A 27,936-nucleotide genomic window follows, 5' to 3' on the forward strand; every position below is an offset into this window, starting at 1 on the left:
AGATCCAGTCACCCAAGTCATAGTCTGTTCTCTCTGCCACCGCATGGCAAGTGTGGGACCAAAAGGCTCCTTAACAGCTTCTACCCCCAAGCCATAAGACTGCTGAACAATTAATCAAATTGACACCACCCCACATTTGTGTTTTACACTGCTGCTACTCGCTGTTTGTTATCTATGCATAGTCACTTCACCCCTACCTACATGTACAAACTACCTCGACTAACCTGTACCCCCGCACATTGACTCGGTACCGGTACCCCCTGTATATAGCCTCATTATTGTTATTGCATTACTTTTAATAATTTTTTTACTTTGGTTTATTTGGTAAATATTTTCTTAACTCTTTCTTGAACTACACTGTTGGTTAAGGGCTTGTAAGTAAGCATTTCATGGTAAGGTCCACACCTGTTGTATTTGGCGCATGTGACAACTAAAGTTTGATTTGATTTAACTTTGTTACTGTACCCAAGAAAGCAAAGGTAACTGAACTCAGTGACTATCGCCCAGTAGCACTCACTTGTCATCATGAAGTGCTTTCAGAGGATAGTTAAGGATCACATCAGCTCTACTGACACCCTAGACCCACTTCAAATTGCATACTGCCCCAATAGACCCACAGACAATGCAATCGCCATCGCACTGCACATTGGCCTATTCCATCTGGACAAGAGGAATACCTATGTAAGAATGCTGTTCATTGACTATAGCTCAGCCTTCAACACCATAGTACCCTCCAAGCTCATCATTAAGCTTGAGGCCCTGGGTCTCAACCCCGCCATGTGCAATTGGGTCCTGGACTTTCTGACGGGCCGCCCCCAGGTGATGAAGGTAGGAAAAAACATCTCCACTTCGCTGATCCTCAACACTGGGGCCCCACAACGGTGCGTGCTCAACCCCCTCCTGTACTCCAGGTTCACCCATGAGTGCGAGGCAACACAGGCCTCCAACTCAATCATAAGTTTGCAGATGACACAACAGTAGTAGACCTGATTACCAACAATGACGAGGCAGCCTACAGTGCTGAGGTGAGGGCCCTGGCGACGTGGTCCCAGGAAAATAACCTCTCCATCAATGTCAACAAAATGAAGCACGCTCCTATCCACACCGATGGGACCGCAGTGGAGAAGGTGGAAAGCTTCAAGTTCCTCGGCATACACATCACTGACAATCTGAAATGGTCCACCCACACAGACAGTGTGGTGAAGAAGGCGCAACAGCGCCTCTTCAACCTCAGGAGGCTGAAGAAATTTGGCAGACACACAATTGAGAGCATCCTGTCAGGCTGTGCCCCGCAACCGCAGGGCTCTCCAGAGGGTGGTACGGTCTGCACAACGCACCACCGGGGGCACACTGTCTGCCCTCCAGGACACCTTCAGCACCCGATGTCACAGGAAGGCCAAAAAGATCATCAAGGACAACAACCACCCGAGCCACTGCCTGTTCACCCCACTACCATCCAGAAGGCGAGGTCAGTACAGGTGCATCAAAGCTGGGACCGGAGACTGGAAAACAGCTTATATCTCAAGGCCATCAGACTGTTAAATAGCCATCACTAGCTGGCTACCACCCGGTTTCTCAACCCTGCTCCTTAGAGGCTGCTGCTCTATATACATAGACATGGAATCACTGGCCACTTTAATAATGGAACACTAGTCACTTTAATAATGTTTACATACTGCTTTACTTATTTCATATGTACAGTATATACTGTATTCTATTCTACTGTATTTTAGTCAATGCCACTCCAACATTGCTCATCCTAATATTTAAACATTTCTTAATTTCATTCTTTTACTTTAGATTTGTGTGTATTGTTGTGCATTGTTAGATACTACTGCACTGTTGGAGCTAGGAACACCCTGCTAAATATGTGTATTTGATTTGATGCCATAGACTGTAGGCTTGTTCATTTAGCTTACAAGATATGCTTATAAGTCCCATCCCATTATTTTATATTGTATGATTTTATAGTAAGAAGTATATAATTGAACTTAAAATAGAAAGTATATTTTTCCCATTCTACAGCGAAGTTGCTTTGTTGAGCGTAAAAGTGATAATTTAAAACAGCTCTAAATCTAGCATAGATGTGGCAACTTTAGTTATGAGTGATACAAAACTTAGAATGTCTTAGAAATCAAAACATATATGGGATGTATGATGCGACTATAGGCTATTGATGATTTGAGAATGTCGCAAAAAAAGCTTGCGCTCTGTTCCTTGCCTCAGGCTGTACAGCTGTTCTCCCATCAAGTGATCATATTTTCACCCATCAGACGTTCTCATTTTAGTCTTTACCAATATGGAAAATGAGTTTAGATTTAGAATGGCCCAATGGGCAGGAACCAGGGTGGGGGGAGAAATGTGTAATCTGTATGCACTCAAATAGCGAATGAAGGTCGTGCGCTTTCCCGGAGGTCTGTTTTCAACGATTCCGGATAAGCTACTTCTCTTTTATAGCGGAGCTGTGCTTAATATGAGCAGCTGAGAAATACACTTATTTCACTCCACGCATCAACTACTGTTTGAGAAGAACACTCTCACTGCGCGACAGGTGATATTCCGCCTAAACTCTGAATGCCATGGGCTCTCCAACCCTGTTCCTGCATCTACCAAGTGCTTCATTTCGAAAACTAAGTGAAATCTGTTTGGGAAAATCAACAATAACATGTTTTCGCAACGAAACAAATTTCACCCAATTAATTATGAAAAATAAATAAAAAATCCCTATTACTAGGCTATTCAAAATCAAATACAAATTCACTATAATTGTAGACTAACTGTAAGCCGCCCTGCACAAATCAATGAACCAACAGCATCGACTAGGGCTATACGTTCTCTCTCAGACTAGTGTATAGACATTTTGGAGCGCAGCAAAACGTAACCAGTCCATCCAGTATGAATAATAATACAGTCTACACTCAAAGGCGATTACTGAAATTAGTTTAATTTTGGAGTAGAGGATAGACCATTTATGTTTTTCTGCCATGGGTAATATGCGATACGCTATGTATTGTATAATGGCTCGTTTTTTTTTTTCAGGCTTGGGCTCATTAGCCTATGTGTATGCATGCATAAGCTTTAATATTTGAATGAATCACCTTAGAAAGCACTGTCAATTTAGTTGCATAAGGCTTTGAAACAACATCCACAACGACCATGTTTTCCACTTAGTTTCAACCTGCTGTTGAACTTCTTTCTTCAAATTGATCAGTAAGGTGAGTTTTAAAAGCATGATATAGTTTTGATGATAAGTGTCTGATGTGATTTTCGACCTGATGGTCGTTAGTGAGTTGGGTACTACCAAAACATGTCCAGAGTGCATAAAATGAGATTACCGTGTCTCAAGAGGACTGGGGGGCTCCCGAGTGGCACAGCGCTCTAAGGCACTGCATCTCAGTGCTAGAGGCGTAACTAAAGACCCTGGTTCGATCCCGGGCTGTATCACAACTGGCTGTGATCGGGAGTCCCATCGGGTGGCGCACAATTGGCCCAGCGTCGTCCGGGTTAGGGGAGGGTTTGGCCGGGGTAGGCAGTCATTGTAAAATAAGAATTTCTTCTTAACTGACTTACCTAGTTAAATAAAGGTACAATAAATGTATATATTATTTTTTTTAAACGGTCACATGGAATTTTACTACGGTCATGACTCATGACTGCCGGTGTGACGGTAATATGGTCACTTCTAGGAGATGAAAATGATCTATGACTTGGTCTGTAAATACGGGTGATTGGGTTGAGAACTACTGACCTTGGAGGCAGCCCAGTCGATCCATCCCTCGGCACACGGATCCACGTTGATCAGAACCAGGCCCTCTACCAGAGTAGGGTTGTTCAGCTGCAGGCGAGAGAAACAACATATCAGCCCCCCAACATGAGGAGAAGCAGCATAGCATCATTCCAGTCTTCATATAGTAAGAAAGGAATGAAGATAAACATCTCAGGGAGATGTAGTGATTGGCGTTAAAACTGCATTCAGAATGCTACAAACATTTGTAATTTTCAAGAAAGGCCAGATGTATCAACAGAGGCTGCTGAGATGCTGGTTACCTGAGACTACATGTTAAAACTTCTTGTCAATATGGGGGCGCTGTTTCCACTTTGGAAAAAATCGTGCCCAAATTAAACTGCCTCGTACTCTATTCTAGATCGTACAATATGCATATTATTATTATTATTGGATAGAAAACACTCTCAAGTTTCTAAAACTGTTTGAATTATATCTGTGAGTAAAACAGAACTCTTGCAGCAAACTTCCAGATAGGAAGTGAAAAATCTGAAAACGATGCTCTGTTCCAGGGCCTGCCTATTGAATTGCCTTATATTTATGGATATGCATGCACTGCATACGCCTTCCACTAGATGTCAACAGGCAGTGGAAGGTGGAATGGGGTGTCTAGCTTGATCCGAGGTCGAACAAGAGCTCTTGGAATGACGTGACCAGAATTACCTTTGTCTACCAGTGCGCGGGAAGTACCTCCATATTGTCTTATGATAAGCGTTCGGTATACACGGCTAATATCTCCGGCTTTGTTTTTATTTGATACATATTAGAAAAACATCATAAAGTAGGTTTTTTCAACCGAGTTTCATCAGTTTATTCAACATTTAATGGGACTTTTGGAGTTTTCCGTTCTATGCGTCAAGAGAAGATGGGCATGTTCGCGCCACATGGCTAGCCTTGTGGAGCGAATTCGACAGGAGAGAAGGACATTCTAAAACCAAACAACGATTTATTCTGGACAAAGGACTCCTTGTACAAGATTCTGATGGAAGCTCAGCAAAAGTAAGAACAATTTATGATGTTATTTCGTATTTCTGTGGAAAATGTTTAGTCCTGTTATCCGCCCTTTTTGCGGGCGCTGTCTCGCTATAACGTAAGCTGTTTGTTATGGTAAAGTTATGTTTAAAAATCTAACACGGCGGTTGCATTAAGAACTAGTGTATCTTTCATTTGCTGTCCAACATGTATTTTTTAGTAAAGTTTATGATGAGTTCTTTGGTCAGATTAGGTGAGTGTCCAAACTAGCTCCGGACAATTTGGTGAATCGATGCTACATATTCACAATGTATAACCACGGTTTGCAGCTCTAAATATGCACATTTTCGAACAAAACATAAGTGTATTGTATAACCTGATGTTATAAGACTGTCATCTGATGAAGTTGGTCAAGGTTAGTGATTAATTTTATATCTTTTGCTGGTTTTTGCGATTGCTACCTTTTGCTGCTAATAAATGCATTTGTGTGTTTGGCTATTGTGGTAAGCTAATATAATGCTATATTGTGTTTTCGCTGTATAACGCTTAAAAAAATCAGAAATATTGGCTGGATTCACAAGATGTTTATCTTTCATTTGCTGTACACCATGTATTTTTCATAAATGTTTTATGATGAGTATTTAGGTATTTCACATTGCTCTCTGTAATTATTCTGGCTGCTTTGGTGATATTTTTGATGGTAGCTGCAATGTAAAACTATGATTTATACCTCAAATATGCACATTTTCGAACAAAACATACATTTATTGTATAACATGTTATAAGACTGTCATCTGATGAAGTTGTTTCTTGGTTAGTGACTAATTATATCTCTATTTGGTCAGTTTTGTGATAGCTACCTATGCGGTAGAAAAATGGTGAAAATATGCGGTTGAGTCTTTTGCTATTGTGGTTAGCTAATAGAAATACATATTGTATTTTCGCTGTAAAACATTTTTAAAAATCGGAAATGATGGCTGGATTCACAAGATGTTTATCTTTCATTTGCTGTATTGGACTTGTGATTTCATGAAAATTATATTATATGATATCCCTGTCGCGTTAGGCTAGGCTATGCTAGTCAGCTTTTTTGATGAGGATGCTCCCGGATCCGGGATGGGTAGCAATGAAAGGTTAACATCAAATGCAACAACAGTTGTTACCAATCTAGCTACCTTGTTTCCGTTTCACTCCAACCCCTAACTAATGTAATTTGAAAATAAATGTTGAGCAGACCCCCAGAGGAACATCAAACACTAAATCCTCCAGACTATTTCCACCCTGGCCTCCTCCTCGTGCTCTCTCGCTCCACTCATTCTTTCTCCTCTCTTCTAGAGAATGCAGCAGAGCTAAAATAAGCCAGGCATTGAGCTCAGAAAGAAAAAGAGCACAAGAGAGATGGCGAGTGAATAACAAGGTGATTCACCCCCCTCAGAATGGCACGGTTTATAATAGACAAGAGGACTGGTGAAATGCTGCTGTGTGAGTTGGATGTTCAGACTGTAGAGGAAGCTGTAATAGTCCACACAGAGATGAACTGAGAGAGACAGGTGATTTCGGAAAAAGAAAATAGACACTGGATGAGAGAGCTGTTGTCAAGTGTTAAGTAGACTTACTGCAAACCGGGATAGGATGTAGGCTCCTGCTCCCACGCCAATCCCAATCACACTGTTCACCCTGTGGACATCAGGAAATACATCACACCATCAGCAACACCAACTTCCACTGGTTTATCCATCACAACCTGAACGAGCCAACTGATCAATGTCCATGTCACTCACTTGAGCTGAGTCATAACCGAGGGCAGCATCTCAGACAGTTCGTCCATGGTCGGGTACTGGTACCCGGTGGGGAAGGGTGCTGCCGCCTCCTGCTGTCCGGGGGCGTCCACGTGGACCACGGCAAAGTGCTGCGTGATCTCCAGCATGTCCTCAAAGTTAAACAGCGTGTTGAAGCACGACTTATCTGCACAGAGAGGGGACCAAAAGGATAGTAATGCAAATCCATTCATTAGATATGAAGAAATAGAAACTGGGTGGTTCGAGCCCTGAATGCTGATTGGCTGATAGCCGTGGTACATCAGACCATATACCATGGGTACGACAAAACATTTATTTTTACATCTTTAATTACGTTGGTAACCAGTTTATAATAGCAATAAGGCACCTCTGGGGTTTGTGATATTTGCCAATATACCACGGCTAAGGGCTGTGTTTAGGCATTCCCTGATGCGTCATGCCTAAGAACAGCTCTTAGCCGTGGTATATTGGCCATATACCACACCCCCACGTGCCTTATTGCTTGAGTAAACCTAGAAATAAGATACACAAGAATGGCACAAACCTATCATAAATAAAACACAAATCCATGGCACAAACTTACAAGTAATACTTATAGAAGATAAGTTACATGTTTATAAACACACAGTCTTAGATAATAGTATTACGGTTAATCTGCACACTCACGATTGAGTCCGATGTCATGGTAGGTGAGGATTACTGGCCGGTTGCCCTTGGGAACGCCCCTCATGGTCACATGGAGCACGCCATGCTGAGTCTCAATATCATGCTCCTGCAGCCAATCAGAGAGGAGAACAGACAGGTCAGGGCGTTGGTAGACAGATCTGAACAGTACGGAGGTAGGGAGGGAGCCACCCTGGTGGCCTGACCAACATATGCCCAATTCCAAACTGACTCCTAGGCCCTTGGACATTTTCACCGTATTGTTTTGTCTTATCTAATCTTTTTCAATCTACACCAAGTGCCTCAGGGGCTGTGTAGGGGGATCTGGAGTGGGTTGGATGTGGACATTTAAGGATTAACATTCTAATTACAGTTTACTACATCATTCCTCAGATATGAGAATGACATAAAAAGCCAAACAAATTGACAATCCAATCATGAGTGAGTCCTTATGATTGAATGCATACAGACTATACAGCTTCCTGTCTCCTATCCAGAGCCCTCAGATGGGACGAGGAGGAGCAGAGAGTGTGCACTGGGCAGAGGATCAGATGGTTCTCTTGGAGATTTTAAAATGCACTCCACCCCAAAGTATTACTGTGCAAAAATCCAGAGTCATCGCCTCCATTGAAAGCTGCCACTGCAGGGAGGACTAGCCCTCTTCTATTCAAATTCAGACTCAAACTGCCTTCATTTTTCTCCATGCCTCTCTCTGCACTAAATAGCTTCCTTTCTTATCAAGAGACTGAACCCTAAAATTACACAGAGACAGAGACTAGAGCCATCTATAAAATGCTGAATGATTTTTAGGATTCCAAGTCTGTGCATGAAGGTTTTCAGTGTAACCGAGTCAGATAATAATCTGGCTGACCAGGGAAAATTAGGCCCAAAAATATGACAGCAATAAACTGCCATCTTTCTGAGCTTCATCACATATCATGACTTAAAACAGGAAGTGATGCAATACACCAAGGAAATAACAGCGTCATTCCCTGGTGTTCCTCCACACTTCCTAAAGACCGATCCTGTACCTCTCTAAATCCGTGACAGCAGTATCTGCTGACGTCACACACCATACGCAAGGTCGGCATGACTTGGGACTGGGTATCTGAGCATGTTAATGTATGAGTGTGAGCGAGTGTGTATAGGAGCATGAGGTCGTGGTGGTCACAGAGCTTGCCTAGTCTCAGGGCGCACTGGTCATGCAATAATTAAGAGAGCGAAAGGAGCCTCCTCTGCTCAGAGGCAGGGCTGGGAACACTGCAGCAGGAACCATTTGAACATTTAAGAAATGAGAATGGTGGATTTCAAAGTTGCTCTGGAGGAAGTGAAGGTTAAACCTACCGGTCAAGGACAAGGCAGCGGTATCCCTGTCTAAGATCTCAACCAAACATACCAGCCATTTTCAATGCTTTAAAATTCACTATAGTCAAATTAAGACTTCATTTAAATGCACGGAGGCAAGTACATGCATTAATTAACAGCCAGGCGCCCACAGAGTGGAGACAAAGACAAACACAGAACAGAAACATGGCGACACATGCAACAGAGATCAATGGAAAAGGCTTTTCCTCAGGTTACCGTCTTTACTATTATATGTTGTTCATATCAAAGTATTATGAAAAAGAAGAGACCCCGTTAAACAGCTCTGCATTCAAAGAACGTATTTGAAGCTCACAGAAATGACACGATGGTCAAAGGATGAAGGCAGCACGACCTGTTGTTATTAACAATGAAACACTCCCTTCTGTGTTGCAGCACGACCTGTTGTTATTAACAATGAAACACTCCCTTCTGTGTTGCTGCACGACCTGTTGTTATTAACAATGAAACACTCCCTTCTGTGTTGCTGCACGACCTGTTGTTATTAACAATGAAACACTCCCTTCTGTGTTGCTGCACGACCTGTTGTTATTAACAATGAAACACTCCCTTCTGTGTTGCAGCACGACCTGTTGTTATTAACAATGAAACACTCCCTTCTGTGTTGCTGCACGACCTGTTGTTATTAACAATGAAACACTCCCTTCTGTGTTGCTGCACGACCTGTTGTTATTAACAATGAAACACTCCCTTCTGTGTTGCTGCAAAAGGAGTGTTTCAGGTTGAGAGAAGGACAGCAACAAGGACACAGTGAGTGAGATAAAAACGATTGTTCAAATAAATGGAGCACAAACACACAATCGGAGGCTGCTGATGAGTGAGAAGAAGAAGAGACAGAATGATAGAACAGAAGAGAGAAGATAAGTAGAGCATGAAAGAGTGATTAAAGATGGATAAAAGGATGACAGAGGACAGGAGACCCACTGATGAAAAACAAACACAAGGGAGTGGCTTTCTTGGCATAGAGGAAGAATATGGTTTATCATAAACACCATGATCTGAACAAGGCCCCAGATCCAGTCATCTAGCTTAGATCCTTGTCTTTGGGTTGTATTGATCTAGGAGTAAGCCACGCATGCGGTCTGTTTCCTTAATCTTTCTCTCTTTACACACACACACACACACACACACACACACACACACACACACACACACACACACACACACACACACACACACACACACACACACACACACACACACACACACACACACACACACACACACACACACACACACACCGCAGTTGAGCCTCAGACGCAAACAGAACTGGGGCGGGGCTGCTGGCCTGGAGAGGGAGGGGGGAGAGTAGTGAGCACTGCAATGGCTGCACCCCTTTTACCCTTTACCAAAGTGAAACTGTGCTTCTTTAATGGGGGTTTAGACAAACTTCATAGAATGTGGAGGAGAATGTTAATCTGGGGTTTGGATTTGTGTATCGTCAAAGACGGCTGATAACGATCTATAACAAATGGACGGCTAAGGGCAGAGAGGTGCCCTGCAGAGACACCCAGAGGAATCTGCCAAAGATGGAAACAAAGTCACACAGAAGGAAAAGAGAGAACAAGGAGAGGATAGAGAGGGTGAGGGAGGAGGAGGAGAGGATAGAGAGGGTGAGGGAGGAGGAGGAGAGGATAGAGAGGGTGAGGGTGGAGGAGGAGAGGATAGAGAGGGTGAGGGAGGAGGAGGAGAGGATAGAGAGGGTGAGGGAGGAGGAGGAGAGGATAGAGAGGGTGAGGGAGGAGGAGGAGAGAATAGAGAGGGTGAGGGAGGAGGAGGAGAGAATAGAGAGGGTGAGGGAGGAGGAGGAGAGGATAGAGAAGGTGAGGGAGGAGGAGGAGAGGATAGAGAGGGTGAGGGAGGAGGAGGAGAGGATAGAGAGGGTGATGGAGGAGAAGGAGACGATAGAGAGGGTGATGGAGGAGAAGGAGACGATAGAGAGGGTGATGGAGGAGAAGGAGACGATAGAGAGGAGGAGGAGGAGAGGATAAAGAGGGGGAGGGAGGAGAAGGAGAGGATAGAGAGGGTTAGGGAGGAGGAGAGGATAGAGAGGGTGAGAGGTTAAAGAGGGTGAGGGAGGAGGAGGAGAGGATAGAGAGGGTGAGAGGATAGAGAGGGAGAGGGAGGAGGGTAATGTGATGTAGATAAATAGGGGAATTCAAAGAGGTGAAAAGGGAGAGCAATGTGTCATGCTTCACTTCTTTCTGCCATCCATCTCCTTTGCCTGTCTACTCCCACTACCCCCTTTATGCTTCTCCTCCCCCTGGCCTGTGACAGCATCAATCACCACACAGAGCAGCTTTATGGGACAGAAACGTCAGCCCCACTGCTAACAGCTTCCTTCACACACACACACACACACACACACACACACACACACACACACACACACACACACACACACACACACACACACACACACACACACACACACACACACACACACACACACACACACACACACACAGCCTGTCTATGTCTTGGGGTTGAAAACAACATTCAGGCTGTAAAAGGTCCTTGTGGGATATCTTTCAGACTTCAACAGATCTGTCGTTGTAATGTGGGTGAAAGAGCCGTTCCTGGTCCCTGTCAGACTGTTGCAGTTCACACACAGGGATCACAAGGCCTGTCTAGCTGGTCTCGGACACCACTGATATGTACAGAGAAAACAGCTATTTTCTCTTCACGATCTGGCAAACACAGACACAGAAATGCAGTACATCCAGAGACGTGCACACACAGACAGGTACATACGCATACCCTCCCGCATACCGTCCTGTATGCTGAGACTCCTGAACACTTATACGCATGCATATTTCATGCCATCACATTAAAATGTACCAACACACAAGAACACATTCATGACGTCTATGTTGACAACACACACACGCACGCACTTCCCCGCACACGAATACACACACACACAGTCTCGACAGTAAGTGCACGCAAACAAGAACAATCTAGTGTTCTCCTGCAGACAAACGTCCGCCCACGCAAATGCCTCTCTGCACACTGAAACGTCTCAGCTGCTTAGCCGTCTGTCTGGGGAGGCAGACAGGCAGGTGTGCTGCCAACCAGCCAGGGAGTCCTGCCCAGTCCAGCCCCTCCCAGAGAACCAGGGGCTCAGCACCCTGAATCTAAACCCAGCGAGGTGTGTCAGTTAGACCCACTCACCACTGCATTCCCAGAGCATGCGATCTGGTCCAGGTCCAGAATGGCTGTCATGTTTCCCACGCAGGAGAGGACTGTGTGCTGCTAGGAGGGAGGGAGAGAGGGAGGCAGCACAGGGGGGAGAGCAAGAGAGCAAGAGAAGAGATAGAGACTCGCTGCACAAGTTAGACCAGCAAGAGGGAAGGGAGAGAGCGAAAGACAGACAAAGATAAAATGGAGTGAGAGAAAGAGTGAATATTTTGAAAGAGAGGGATGGAAAAGATGCAGAGGGACAGAGAGGAGGGAAGAGAGGAAAAGAGAGTGGGAGAAGGAGAGAGTGAGACTGCAGTTTGTGCTTGGTAAGCACAGCGCGTCTGTGCAGCCAAGGCTTTGTCCCGGTAATTCTAATTGGATTTCAGCAGGTCAGGTGGGCAGAAAGGGGTTGGGCTAGAGAACAGAGGAAAGAGGGCGGGGGATGGATGGAGAGTGGAGAGGGTGCTGGGGTGGAGACATGCAGCACTCTGACGTCACAGAGAGAGAGGTGGTGCTGTAAAAGGGAAGGGATGCTGACGTTGAGTACTGACCCCTTCCTTCCAGTGTATTCTGCATCAGCTCAGCAGCTGCGCTCTAAAGTCACTGTCTGATCCTGCTGAATTATCAGAGCATCACCTTGAGATGTCAGTTTATGGGCTGGAATTGGATTAAACACTACACCTGTCATCAATGAGCAACCAGGCTAATACATGATGACGAAATCCATTTTCTTGTCGCAGAGTGTCAGACTAGACAGTGAGGGAAGAAGGTCTGCATTGAATATCAATATGAGCTCAGTCTTCCAATGCACCAACATGGTTTTGTAACAGTAGATTTTCCAGTAACTAAGACATTCAGTATATTGATTTTATTCACTAACGACCCTGCAATCAATCGACCTGCTGTGACCCCAAGGTAATCCAACGCACCGTCACTATGATGGGCTGCAAATGAGCACCTTGCGTTGAAGAGAGATGAACAAACTGGCTGTTACACTGTAATAACAATCCAAATTGCTCTATATCACTACCGTGAGTGTGTGTTTGTGTGTGTGAACAGTATGTGTTTACTTATTGAGCTTGATAGCCTATTGATTTGTCATGTTCTCTTCTCTATTACCTGCAGGAAGCAGCTGGCCCGGTGGGCGGAGTTTCCATCAGGGGACCAATGGAACGTACATAGAATGTGTAGAGTGGGCGGAGCAGCACACTCACTGTGTGTTCTATTGGTCCTACAGTGTGAACTCCACCTACCTACAGGGAGCGCCAGGCGAGCTGGGTGGAACGCACTACCTAGCGTTTCTACATGAATGATTCCCACTACTGCCCCACAGGGGGGTGTCACATACATACTGTACAAACACACGTTGACCGGTCTAATGATGATGATGATGCGTGCATCTCTGGAATAAATTACCCCACTTGGATGTCAATATCTGCTCTCTCATGCACACAGGAGCGATGCACACATCTTTTTACTGATAAACACCACCATTTTTATTCAGGCATACATTTCTTACTACGGTCTTCTTTTGTCCAATTCCACAGTGTTTTATAGAACGCAATCACAGAGACTCAGCGTGACTGTTTTGAAGTCTCTCAGGCACCACAGTGAGAGTGACACAGCCATACTGCCACCTCCCTCCCTGTGAGTCATATAGACACTGCCGCCTCAGCACCAACCACCCACTCCAAGGAGACAGACAGATGGACGGACACTCAGAGGAGAAAGTAGAGGACAGAAATAGTCACAGGGGACACTGATGTATTTCATCTGCACTGTTTTCACCACATCTACCAACATCTGAATTCCATTTTAATATCAGCCCTTTTTAAATATAACATAGACAAGCCTTCTGTATTGTACACACAGGGTTGGGGAGTAACTAATCACAAATAAAAACGGTAACTGTAATCCGTTACCAGCTTGAATATTGTAATCAGATTACAGATACCTTTGAAAAACTAGATGATTATTGAGGATTACTTTTAAATTCAGAAGGGATGTTAACAAAACAAAATCTTTGACACTTCTGTTTTCTCAATGACATTCAAATCAGCATTGAAAAAAGGCGCAAGTTTAAGTTTGTTCCACCTGAGCGAGTCTGAGCACAGGTCAGAGACCAACCACTATGATGACACACCAAATGCATTTGATGGATCCCGGGTAAAGAGCCGGAATAGGCTTTTGTAGGCTACAGTCCAAGCAATGTCTTCCAATGGAGCGACTGCTGTCGGCATCCAAAGATTATACAACTTGAATAAACCCTTGAAGGTAAGGAGGACAGCAGTGTTGTAGTCTACGGTGATATGGATAAAAAGAGAAAAGTGGGGCTTTTATTGCTCAATCTAATTCATGCGGATAAAAAAAATAAAATAATCCATAGGCCTAATGGACACATGCTCAAATTAGCACACTTTTGATAGACTTAAAGGGGCAATCTGTAGTTGCTACATCCATTTTTGGATTTATAAATGTATATCCATTGATTCTTGAAGAATATAACTTAGAAATGCCTCATGAACTCAGTTCAACTGTCACACTCCATGAGATCCCAAAATATAAACTTGTTTTTCTCCAATGTTTGTAAACATTGTAAATGTAAACAAACACTGTTTCGCCTCATAACATGGTTAAAATAATAATGTTGATATCATGGTTGCTCAGTCCTTCCATCCATAGCTCTGTCTATTAATCTGAGAGTGGTTACATTTTTCCAGGCCCATCCCTCAGCTTTTTACCAAAACAGAGGCGTGGCAACCGTTTTGTTTTTGTTTCATCTGTGGATTTGCCCTTTAAACAGCTGCACATTATCAAGATATCACAGTGTCAACAACAAAAAGGTAAACAATAGGCCTATAGCAAATGCAGCATATGGCATTCATTTTTCACGTGTAAATAGCACTTTTCAGTAGTGCTCAAAGCATGCCATTCCATGAGCGCAGCATTTATTTTATACTCCAATCAATGAGCCCAATCAGTCCTCCATGACAACAAAATAATAAACAACAGAGTAGGGCTGGCTAATAAACCCTTAGGTTTGGGGTTATGCTCAGGAAAAAATGTTGGTTAATCTATACTTCCATATTTCCAAGTTCTATTCTTGAAGATCAAGGGGTATAACATTTATTGGAATGACTGGAATTCTGATATATCTTTACATTAAAACCAAAGTCTAATTGAATCGTATTATTATATGTAGTAGAAAGCGATAGGTTAGAAGAAGCCTACATAACCAACCCATAAGGTAAAATGTAACATCCATTTATGGCCAGCTATGTAAACTTTAACATGGATTTATCCTGCTATAGATGTTGTAGATGTTCAGTTGGTAACATATATTTTTTGTCTTCTAATGCCTCTTAAGGGGAATGTAATCAGATTACGTTACTGAGTTCGGGTAATCCCAAAATTACTGAATACAATTTTGGGCAGGTAACTAGTAACGGATTACAATTTAGAAAGTAACCCACCCAAACCTGTGTACTGGCACATCACGCTAAAGATCAGCTCCTCTGCTCCATACCATCAGACAGGCTTACAGCGCCCTCTCCTGGGCTAAATAAGATCAGCAAAACACAAGGGGCCACAGCAATGACTTGCAATCCAAGTTTGACGCTATACCGAGACATTTCACCCACTGAAGGGGAAGAGAGAGGACAGTGCATTTCCTGGACGAGGCCAAGGTCAAGCCAAAGTTATTGTCAGGTTCTTTACATTCATTCTAGTCTACACTGAACAAAAATAAATGCAACATGTAAAGTGTTTGTCCCATGTTTCATGTTCTGAAATAAAATATCCCAGAAATGTTCCATATGCACAAAAAGCTGTGCAGTTTTGTCACACAAACACAATGCCACAGATGTCTCAAGTTGAGGGAGCGTGCAATTGGCATGCTGACTGCAGAAATGTCCACCGGAGCTGTTGCCAAAGAATTGAATGTACACTTCTCCACCATAAGCTGCCTCTGAGGGGTGGTGGGTAGCCTAGTGGTTAGAGCGTTGGGCCAGTAACCGAAAAGTTGCTGGATCAAATCCCCGAGCTAACAAGGTAAAAATCTGTCGTTCTGCCCCTGAGCAAGGCACTGTTCTCCGGGTGCCGTGGATGTTGATTAAGGCAGCCCCCGGCACCTCTCTGATTCAGAGGGGTTGGGTTAAATGAGGAAGACACATTTCAGTTGAAGGAATTCAGTTGTACAACTGACTTGGTATACCCCCTTTCTAATGTCATTTTAGAGAATTTGGTAGTGCGTCCAACCGGCCTCACAACCGCAGACCATGTGTATGGCGTCGTCCGAGCAAGCGGTTTGCTGATGTCAACGTTGTGTACAGAGTGCCCCATGGTGGCAGTGGGGTTATGGAATGGGCAGGCATAAGCTACGGACAACGAACACAATTGCATTTTATCGATGGCAATTTGAATGCAGAGAATCGTGACAAGATCCTGAGGCCCATTGTCGTGCCATTCATCTGCCGCCATCACCTCATGTTTCAGCACGATAATGCACAGCCCCATGTCACAAGGCTTTCTGTACACAATTCCTGGAAGTTGGAAATGTCCCAGATCTACCATGGCCTGCATACCCACCAGACATGTCAACCATTGAGGTGTACGACAGCTGGAACACATGTACGACAGCGTGTTCCAGTTCCCGCCTATATCCAGCAACTTCGCACAGCCATTGAGGAGGAGTGGGACAACATTCCACAGGTCACAATCAACAGCCGGATCAACTCTATGCAGAGGAGATGTCACGCTGCATGAGGCAAATGGTGGTCACGTCAGATACTGACTGGTTGTCTGATCTACGATCCTACCTTAAAAAAAAGTTATGTGACCAGCAGATGTGTATCAGTATTCTCAGTCATGTGAAATCCATAGATTAGGGCCTAATGCATTTTTTTTCAATTGACTAATTTCTTCTATGAACTGTAACTCAGTAAAATCTTTGAAGTTGTCACATGTTGCGTTTATATTTTTGTTCAGTATATTTACTGTACATAGGAGAACAATACATCTGAAATGGATTAGGCCTACACCATTATCTTTGCAAGGAGAAATAAATTGTGATGTTGAATAGAGCTAAGCATCCCATTACTCGCGCCTTCGTATCACTGCAGCTGCCAGAGCAGGTCTCCTGGGATTGCACTTATTTAGCATCACTTCACACGTTTCCATTTTGAAAGCATAGCCATTTCTAGCTCCATCATTTTGTTCAGAATTCCTGCAACAGTGTACATGTGTGAAGGGAGGGAGGGTGACACATCTAGTGGATACCTCCCTATGATGTAAGACATGGGCAGCATCCCTGTGGAGAATGAAGACTGATACCACACCGTTTGGCCCAGTCTCCCCCTCCCATCCACACACAGTCTCTGGGTGATGACGTCACAGCAGTGCTGCAGTGGACCGACTAATGGGAGCTTCTGTAATAATGACGCTGGCTAGATGTAAAACACGGCGGGTTGTCTGTTGGATGTGGCAAAAGTGAAGACAATACTGTATGTCTGAATGTGTGTGTGTGTGTGTGTGTGAGTGACAAGGCCAATGTGTGTGGCTGAGTGCATGCATGAAGGGTGGATGGGTGCACAGACAGGACCACCTGGAGAAGGAGAGCATGCACCAGCCCTGCTCCACTGAGCATGCTTACTCTCCTACATGCAGTAGATACAGTGCATTTGGAAAGTATTCAGACCCCTTGACTTTCACATTTTGTTACAGCCCTATACTAAAATTGATTAAATTGGGGGGAGGCATCAAATGACATACAATATCATATAATGACAAAGCAAAAAAAGTAAAAAGAAATAAAAAAAAATGTTGCAAATATCACATTTACATAAGTATTCAGACCCTTTACTCAGAACTTTGTTGAAGCACCTTTGGCAGCGATTACAGCCTCGAGTCTTCTTGGGTATTCCGCTACCATCTTGGCACACCTGTATTTGGGGAGTTTCTCCAATTCTTCTCTGCAGATCCTCTCAAGCTCTGTCAGGTTGGATGGGGAGCATCCCTGCACAGATATTGAGGGTCTCTTCAGAGATGTTCGATCGGGCTCAAGTCCGAGTTCTGGTTGGGCCAGTCCTGCATTGTCTTGGCTGTGTGCTTAGGGTTATTGTCCTGTTGGAAGGTGAACCTTCACCCGAGTCTAAGATCCTGAGTGCTCTGGAGCAGGATTTCATCAAAGACCTCTGTACTTTGCTCTGTTAAACTTTCCCTCGATCCTGACTAGCCACCCAGTCCCTGCCAATCCCCACTTCACCGTAGGGATGGTGCAAGGTTTCCTCCAAAAATGAATGCTTGGCATTCTGGCCAAAGAGTTCCACCTTGGTTTCATCAGACCAGAGAATCTTGTTTCTCGTGGTCTGAGTGTCCTTTAGGTGCCTTTTGGCAAACTTCAAGCGGGGTGTCATGTGCCTTTTACTGAGAAATGGCTTCCATCTGGCCACTCTATCATAAAAGCCTGATTGGTGGATTGCTGAAGAGATGGTTGTCCTTCTGGAAGGTTCTCCCATCTCCACAGAGGAACTCTGGAGCTCTGTCAGAGTGACCATTTGGTTCTTGTTCACCTCCCTGACCAAGTTCTTTCTCCCCCAATTGCTCTGTTTGGTCTGGTGGCCATCTCTAGGAAGAGTCTTGGTGGTTCCAAACTTCTCCATTTAAGAATGATGGAGGCCACTGTGTTCTTGGGGACCTTCAATGCTGCAGACATTTTTTGGTACACTTCCCCAGATCTGTGCCTCGACACAACCCTGTCGTCTCGGAGCTCTACGGACAATTCCTTTTGACCTCATGGCTTGGTTTTTGCTCTGTCATGCACTGTCAACTGTGGAACCTTATATAGACAGGTGTGTGCCTTTCCAAATCATGTCCAATCAGTTGAATTTACCACAGGTGGACTCCAATCAAGTTGTAGAAACATCTCAAGGGTGATCAATGGAAACAGGATGCACCCGAGCTCAAGTTTGAGTCTCATAGCAAAGGGTCTGAATACTTATGTAATAAGGATTTTTTTGAATATTTTTTTTTATACATTTGCAAAAACGTCTAAAAATCTGTTTTCGATTTGTCATTATGGGGTATTGTGTGTAGATTGATGATACATTTAAAAATATATATATGTTAGAATAAGGCTGTAACGTAACAAAACGTGGAAAAAGTCAAGGGGTCTGAATACTTTCCGAATGCACCAGGAGATGATACAGGGAACAGGGAAGACTGCAGGAGGCTGAGAGAGCCAGTGTTAGTTAACCCTTTACAGCCTGAGAGGCAGCATCCAAACAGTTGAAAAGCAAACCATCATCTGTACGTATTTTGTACTGTGTTTACACAGACCACTGTCCACTTTCAGCAGATACATACCAAAATAATTCAGATCCATTTCTGACTGTATGTATGTATGTATGTATGTATGTATGTATGTATGTATGTATGTATGTATGCTAATAATAACTAAGTCTGGGAATTACCAGGGACCTCATGATACGATATTATCATGATACTTAGGTGCCGATACGATATGTATTGCAATGAAATTTATTCTATATGTATCGCGATTCGATACTATGATTTTAGTGCAATTCAATATTCCAAACATTGACCAGATGTCTGATCAGTCATGGACATTAAAGTGCTGAAAACAAATTGGCTCCCTATTTAAAAAGAAGATGGAGCACAAGCTATGAAGGAAGAATACTGGCGTTTTGGTGAAAATACAGCCAACTAACGCAGGTCAAAACAATACATTGTCAAAAAAATAATATCCCGATATGTAACTGTATCGATCACTAATAATTATCCTGTCTGGCAGTTCTATTTGCATGTTTGAAATGTATTTAGACATCACACAATATCATACAATATGAAAGAATCATACAATATCACAGAAACCACTCCACCTCTTCTTCTTCTTCCCACTCAGTGTTACATGGCAGTGATTCGCTGTGTAATGGAGAACGAAAGGCATTCATTGGCTGTTGTCTTGATCCTCAGGGCCTCAGGCTGGTGTGGTTTAACGAGTCACGACTCAGTATTATCCCATAAAAGGTTTGTCCACAGAACATGGCCTTACAACAACTTAACACACCAGAATCTGCACAAGTTCAAAGCATCAAAATAAAACCTTAATCATGAAATAAAACGTCACTTGTTCAATTGTACATTGATAGAGAACCATACCAGAGCAACTGACAGATACAACTCCAGAACCAAAATGGCTGCCGTAACCACAACCACCCCATGATGAACCCCATCTCAAGCCTATCACAGTTTAACCAGAATGGTATAGATGGTATAGATGGGTTAGCTGAAAACGATGTGCATGCTTCCATGGTGCAGAAGTCAGCGTGTTGTTGTTATTCTGGATGGCCAAATAGCGAGCAAGAATGACAAGAAACTGCCATGTGGGGGAACAGTAAGTGGCTAGTTTCAGTTAGTTTCATCTTGTTCTTGAAACCATGTCTTGTTTTGACAAACATTTGCTATAGCTAGCTAACCAACAACTGTAACAATGTATTTGAGAGACAACAAGTGCTCACTGTGCAAATTGATTTATATTTTCAATAAACATTGGAGACAAAATATAGTTTACATTTTGTCAACAAAGCCAACCCCATCTGTTTTTCACCATAGTTGCACATGCATCGGTTTTGTTGCTAAACAACCAAGCCGTCAACACTACGAAGCAAGCTAGATCTACTCAGGTTTTTATAAAGCTAGCCAGCTTCACATTCCAGCTCAGGCTATATCCATATTACAAAAGGTAGATATTGATCATGCACCCACCCCTTACTTGAACCTGCTCGAGCTAGACTTGTAACTGCATGTTCATATCGCCCATGGCTAGTCCAAGGGGACAAAGGCACAATCTTTGCGAGAGGGAGGGAATCTGATTTAATTGGTCCTCAACTCCCGGCTAAAGATACATGGAGTTCGACCTCCCGGGTGGCGCAGTGGTCTAGGGCACTGCATCGCAGTGCTAGCTGCGCCACCAGAGTCTCTGGGTTCGCGCCCAGGCTGGGCTGGGTTCGCGCCCAGGCTCTGTCGCAGCCGGCCGCAACCGGGAGGTCCGTGGGGCGACGCACAATTGGCATAGCGTCGTCCGGGTTAGGGAGGGTTTGGCCGGTAGGGATATCCTTGTCTCAGTATGTAAAATGTAATGAAATGTAAAAATGTAATAAAATGTATGCACTCTACTGTAAGTCGCTCTGGATAAGAGCGTCTGCTAAATGACTAAAATGTAAATGTAAAATGTGAGTTAGCCTGCCCCGGAGCAGGTTACAAGACGGGTTACAGGTTACTAGAATTTCTAAGCAAACAGCTGGAGGCAGGGCTTTCTCCTATAGATCTCCATTTTTATGGAATGGTCTGCCTACCCATGTGAGAGACGCAGACTCGGTCTCAACCTTTAAGTCTTTACTGAAGACTCATCTCTTCAGTAGGTCATATGATTGAGTGTAGTCTGGCTCAGGAGTGTGAAGGTGAACGGAAAGGCTCTGGAGCAACGAACCGCCCTTGCTGTCTCTGCCTGGCCGGTTCCCCTCTCTCCACTGGGATTCTCTGCCTCTAACCCTATTACAGGGGCTGAGTCACTGGCTTACTGGTGCTCTTTCATGCCGTCCCTAGGAGGGGTGCGTCACTTGAGTGGGTTGAGTCACTGACGTGATCTTCCTGTCTGGGTTGGCGCCCCCCCTTGGTTTGTGCCGTGGCGGAGATCTTTGTGGGCTATACTCGGCCTTGTCTCAGGATGGTAAGTTGGTGTTTGAAGATTTCCTTCTAGTGGGGTGGGGGGTGTGCTTTGGCAAAGTGGGTGGGGTTATATCCTTCCTGTTTGGCCCTGTCCGGGGGTATCATCGGCTGGGGCCACAGTGTCTCCTGACCCCTCCTGTCTCAGACTCCAGTATTTATGCTGCAGTAGTTTATGTGTCGGGGGGCTAGGGTCAGTTTGTTATATCTGGAGGACTTCTCCTGTCTTATCCGGTGTCCTGTGTGAATTTAAGTATGCTCTCTCTAATTCTCTCCTTCTCTCTCTCGGAGGACCTGAGCCCTAGGACCATGCGTCAGGACTACCTGGCATGATGACTCCTTGCTGTCCCCAGTCCACCTGGCCTTGCTGCTGCTCCAGTTTCAACTGTTCTGCCTGCGGCTATGGAACCCTGACTTGTTCACCGGACGTGCTAAAAAAGCCAACTGACATTTACTCCTGGGGTGCTGACTTGCTGCACCCTCGATAACTACTGTGATTATTATTATTTGACCATGCTGGTCATTTATGAACATTTGAACATCTTGGCCATGTTCTGTTATAATCTCCACCCGGCACAGCCAAAAGAGGACTGGCCACCCCTCATAGGCTGGTTCCTCTCTAGGTTTCTTCCTAGGTTTTGGCCTTTCTAGGGAGTTTTTCCTAGCCACCGTGCTTCTACACCTGCATTGCTTGCTGTTTGGGGTTTTAGGCTGGGTTTCTGTACAGCACTTTGAGATATCAGCTGATGTACGAAGGGCTATATAAATAAATTTTATTTGATTTGATTTAGTTCTGAAGGATACGTTGCCATAGAAATGTACCTGGCTAAAAGGTGAGCCACTTTTGTTGTACCGGTTAACCCGAGATGAACTAAGAGTTGACCAAAGTAACCTCACTAATTCCTCAAACGTGATTCGTAGTACACCTCACTGAGCCTTGTATGGCTGGAGGCCCACTATGAATGCCAGGCTGTCCCGCGCTCTCCATGGCTCGGCCTCAACTCCCCCATCAGCAGACTCACACACAGCACAGGAGCTGGGGAGCGGGGGCATAACTCTGAGCTTAAGGCCAGTGGGAGGGTGACCCAAAGGTCACTACTAATGCTGCTGTTTGTGTTTGCTGTGTACACACCAACAAATAAAGCTGAGCCAGTCTCAAAAGAAACATGTTTTCCACCACTTGGCTTGTGAAATTAGCATCACCATTCCACCTGCAGACTTTTCATTGTGAGAAAGGAACTCCAGTTAAATCCAGGGCAAACTAAATGCAGGAGGATCAGAAGGAGGCCATGTCCCCAAACCACCACTTGTTACCTGAGCAGAACACCTTCCCTCTGTTTGGCTCAATTAACAGGAATTGAGAGGAGAGCCCTTTCAAAGCTCTCCTGGCCTGAATCAAATCACTGAAATAGAGCAGTACAAAACAGCATCCGTTTCTTATAGAACTGGAGACACTCACCTGGCAGTCAAAGTCCTGGAAGTTATGGGAATTCTGAGAGAAAAGAGGAAAGAAAGGTATGTTAATGAGGTGTTGGATGTTAGAAAACATGATATTTAACTAGGCAAGTTGGTTAAGAACAAATTCTTATTTACAATGACGCCCTACCCCGGCCAAACCCTAACCACGCTGGGCCAATTGTGCACTGCCCTATGGGACTCCCAATCGTGATACAGCCTGGAATCGAACCAGGGTCTGTAGTGACGCCTCTAGCACTGAGATGCAGTGCCTTAGACTGCTGCCCCACTCGGGAGCCCTACAGTATTTTAGAAAACACGGCTATGGGAGTTTCAGTATACAGGCACTGGTTGATTGACAGACGAAATATGGTATCCCATCTATCTCCCTCACCTATAATCTCATTACCGTCTGTATGTCCTCACGTCTATCCTGCAGGCTCCTGTGAGTGTCTGCTTGGTTCTTAATGAGGTGGCCTGGCCACTAGATGGAGTGAGAGGTCAGCCATAAACCCATTCATTCAAATGAGCTCATGATTCTGCCTTACTTCCTTCAACCGGTCCACAGCCGAGATACTGTATACATTGACAAGATGGTCTTGTCTCTACCCTAACAATGGGAGTTGTTGTCCCAAAGGAGGGAAGGCAGGCGGTCTGCTTAACGTGGACAGATAATGACGGGAGTGAACCCTCGCACTTCTCCTCTTCCTCTCTTTCCACAGCCAGCCCACTTCACCAGCACCACTGTCAGGTGATAAATGGCCTGTTCAGCCCATGATGCATGGCGCAGCACCCTCTGCCTCAACCTATACATCAACTTATTTCCTGTGAAGCATAGAGTCTACAGGGCTCTACGCTGACCTTTGTTTTACAAGGAGCACGTATGCGCCTGAGTTTTAAGAAAAACAGATGTACACAAAGAAATTTAGGAGCACAATGCAAAATATTTGGGGTAATAAAGCTAGAATCTGTCATTTTTCTAGGCGTACTGGTGCTCCTAAAGGAAAATTCCAGGTCGCACTGGAACTGTCTGGAACAGAATAGTCCCCTCTGGGTTTAATAGCGGTCAATCTACACAGATGGGCTGACTTCCTTCTCCAAGGCAGGCTGGGAGCTCATGCCCTCCCTGATGCTGCAGTGTAGACGGAGGTCCTTGAGGAACCGTGGGAAGGAAGCTTTGATCTGCTGGAGGTTTTCCCCCCTCGCACCTGAATCTTTCAAGCTCACAAAAAAAGAGCAGAGTTGATGCTAGCTTCCCCTTTCATCTTTCCCTCCTCTCCCTCCATCTCTCTCTATCCTCTGTTTCGCTCTCTTGAGCCTAACTCCATCGCTTGCTTTTTGTTCTTCTATTGACTCTTCACTCACTACAGTGAAGCTGAGATGATAAATAATTCACTTTGATGAACAGCGTTCTGGAGTGGGGAGAGAGGCACTGTTCACACTGGAGACAAATACTGAATAAGTCTCTGTGTGTCATGTATAGGCAACATTCTGCACATCTATCTGTGTATGTATAAATCTCCCATTCAAGTGGTCATCTCATCCTCTCACCTTATTGGTCAGCAGGGGCTTGATCTCAGTCAACTGCACGTCCTGTAGCTCATCCATCTTCCTGTCTTGTCACTACACCACACAGAGAGAGAGACAGACAGAGAGAGAGGAGAGAGAGAGACAGACAGGTGAATTTCTTGTCTCCCTCTCTGTGAGCTACACATGGCATACATAGCACATCTTCAGAAATTAGAGCTGCACAATTATAGCACATGCAAATAATAGTCTTTGTATGATGGTATGTGTCAATGCAAACACAAAGAAGATCTGAGAGACCCCTGCTGCGTCGATAAAATGTTCAGATTCATGTCAGCTTCTCGCTATTAGTTAACATGGGAGCAGTTAGTAACTACACAACAGGCTGATTGATCTGTTTATGTGGGATGAGAGAGGTGTGTCGTGCCCTGTCATTCCTCCCCTGGGACTCTCCCGAACAGACCTGAGCTGTGTCGCCGTGACGAGGATGAGGATGATGATGGAGCTGAGGGGTTCAAGAGAATTCTGACTGTCTGTGTAAAAGGTGATTCTATCCTTTCATAGTTTACACCCAGGGACCAGACAGGCAGGAAGAAAGGCAAGCAGGGATACCACACAAGTCCCTCATTTGTTTTCCCCTTGAGGCCTCAGTTTGTCCTGGCAAATAATTTCACCGAGAGAGACGACGCCCGGGCGGCACGCAATCACCCCCACCATTGCCAGCCCCTTTTACCCCATCGCCGCCTGCTCAAGGTGAGGACCTTAATGGTGTTCTGTTACCTGGCTCTCTGAAAGACAAGATCATGTTACGGATAACAGGAGATATCATCTAGAGGCCTTCTCTTAGGTCAATGCTTCTAACAACAGAATAAAATAAAACTGAGCCCATATTGTAACTAACTCTCACCTATATTTTTTATATACTCATATTAACAAGCTCAATTAACAGAAAAATTGCTCTAAAAATGTACAGTACAAATACAGTGAAGGCTGGTCTTCAAAAGAAAAGGCAATGGGTATTGGATTGACAACAGCCAATGGGAGTTCCAGTACTACAATCACTTCCTGTGTCAGGGCCCGCCTCTGACAACCTTGAGCTGAGGTAGCATTTCACCTTCAGGGTGGGTTGGTGATTTGCTTGGACTGCCTGGAACTCAACCAACCAGAACAGCTCCACTCCACAGATTACGTCATCCCAGTTTGAGTCAGCAGGAAGCATTAGGCTGTTCTTAGACCTGATATAGTGCATGACCAGTGTAAATAGCCTCCGTATGATGAGTGAAATATAATATACATAACATAATATATCCCTGTGGCAAGACTTCACTGTCTTCCTGAAACAGACTGGACGTTCCATCATATAAAAGTAATCAAAACGGTAGCTTATGCCTGCACATCAAGCGTCGACGGTACTTAGCAGGGTGAAAATATGCCCAGCAATCCTGTTGACAAATCCGGCTCAAAGGAACTAAATAATATTTCGACAAGAAGCTAGAAAAAAGAAAAACAAATATTCTGCATGCTTGACCGGACTGACCGGATCAATCCAACACTTCCTCAGCACTGACACAGAAAGTGGGCCGGTAGCAAAGGCCAACTGTAATCATAGACTTCTAATCGGCTAACGCAGCCCCCAGGGGGCAGGGTCAGGCTTATACCCAAATGACAGACAAACAGGTTCATTTCCCACCTCAACTCCTTTGACCCGTACTGGGTTACCTGACAAACAAACCTCAATTGCTCTTGGAAATTCCATGGTAAATGGAATTACACTGAGACCCAGATTTTTCACTATAAAAATGTATAATAAACAAAAACCATTCATTTAAACATTTAACAAAACCACAGAACTCCATGCCCAATGACTACTTTGAACAATTTCCACTGAATATTTGATAAAAACACATTTACAGGAAGAACTGTGCAGATACAAAGTTTGGTAACAGAATAACAGGGATATTTTACTGTAATTCTGTTACCAAACTTTGCATTTGCACAGTTTTTCCAGTAAATGTATTTTTTTTACTGTGTAAAATTGTTCGAAGTAGTCATTGTGCAGAGAGTTGTATGGTTTGTTAAACTTTGTTTGGCATACATTTGACATAATTCAGTTATCGTGGAATTCCCCTCTCTCATTTGGGGGGGGGGGGTAAATCCCTAAGAGCTATCCCACAATAGGAAGTGGTATTGTATTTTATTGTACTGTATATTTTCTATGGCCCGACCCTGTCCCACGTTAACTATAAGAACACCAGGTCACGTCTAGACACCTCCGTCTCCAACAGATTCACATTCTACTGTACGCAGTGTGCTGCGGTTGCCATAGAGACAAAGCCGGCGATGTTTATTCTAAGCTAGGAGCCCCTTGGGACAAATGAGAGCCAAAGAGACAAGGCGAAGAGATAGACTATAATGGGAGGAACAGATCGGGGCAGTGTAGGTCTGGAGAGAGACACTAAATCATCTAACTCCTTCCCTGTGGTCACATTCATCCACTGTGCCATGTAACACACTTCAGATAGTCATTCAGAGATTATTCAGGCAATGAGAGTTAAGAGGAGATCGCCTAGAGGACAGATGGATAGACAAGGCATGTGTTTGCTCTCTGTGGACACATATTTGACTGGGAGTCCATTAGAGAGATGGTCACATTTGGTTAAATGCCTCTGACATCAGACGATTCTAAGAACATGCCAAGTGCATTGATAAATATGGAGGAAGGGGGAATGGCGTAAACAGCTAAAACAGTACAATGAGGTGCATAACTGTCTGGAAGACCTGACTGGTAGTGGATTATGGATATTCTGAATACAGTATGGCTATCAACGGTCTCGTTTATGAAAAGGTTAAGGAGATGCGTGGACACACACAGACACAGTAGCTGTTCTCGTGGTCAATTTTAGCTCTCAGCACGCTGCACCCAGTGCCTCCTCCTATCAATGTTCAACATCCCACCACACTGCAACAGTGACTTGGGACCGAGCGCTAGGAAAAACATCACTGGAGATCATGTCTGAGAAACCACAGCCACTAAACTGAAGAAAGCTCAGGTCTTCACCCCAGCTACCAAGCAATATACTACTAAAGTCCTAGCAATATACTACTTAATAGGAATTTAAGAGTTAAAATAGTCCTATTTTAAAATGTTTGACTGTATTCCTCTGTTCCCCATCTTCCATCCTGTGTGACTGAAACTCCACTGGTCTAAAGGAGAACCCACCATTGATGCCCTGCCCTCTGACCTGGGCTAGCTGGGGGTCAGATGTGTTATTAGCTTTAGCCTAGTGCTGAGACACACACGCCAGCGCGAAACAAAAGGGAGTCCTGTAGCCGCCTTGTCAGCAGCCGGTGCTGAATGATCGATGGAGAGGACGCATTCACACTCCTCCCCCTGCCTCCTCCCCATCTATCTATCTCCATCTCACC

The 27,936-nt window shown here is 44.4% G+C and overlaps 1 protein-coding gene across 1 annotated transcript in view; it reads right to left on the minus strand.

Annotated features, from left to right (window-relative positions):
* LOC120065071 (protein NDRG3-like) overlaps positions 1 to 27,936 on the minus strand; it is a 59,724-nt gene that overhangs the window by 9,546 nt on the left and 22,242 nt on the right. Inside the window, exons 2-7 of the mRNA XM_039015757.1 lie at positions 24,535 to 24,606; positions 22,988 to 23,020; positions 7,222 to 7,327; positions 6,538 to 6,721; positions 6,373 to 6,433; positions 3,749 to 3,835 (exon numbers count right to left, since the gene is read on the minus strand). Of these exons, the coding sequence (XP_038871685.1) occupies positions 3,749 to 3,835; positions 6,373 to 6,433; positions 6,538 to 6,721; positions 7,222 to 7,327; positions 22,988 to 23,020; positions 24,535 to 24,591 (528 nt within the window). The 5' untranslated portion in view covers positions 24,592 to 24,606. The remainder of the gene's footprint in view (positions 1 to 3,748; positions 3,836 to 6,372; positions 6,434 to 6,537; positions 6,722 to 7,221; positions 7,328 to 22,987; positions 23,021 to 24,534; positions 24,607 to 27,936) is intronic.

Source organism: Salvelinus namaycush, chromosome 20 (genome assembly GCF_016432855.1).
Source record: "Salvelinus namaycush isolate Seneca chromosome 20, SaNama_1.0, whole genome shotgun sequence".
Classification (NCBI taxonomy): domain Eukaryota; kingdom Metazoa; phylum Chordata; class Actinopteri; order Salmoniformes; family Salmonidae; genus Salvelinus; species Salvelinus namaycush.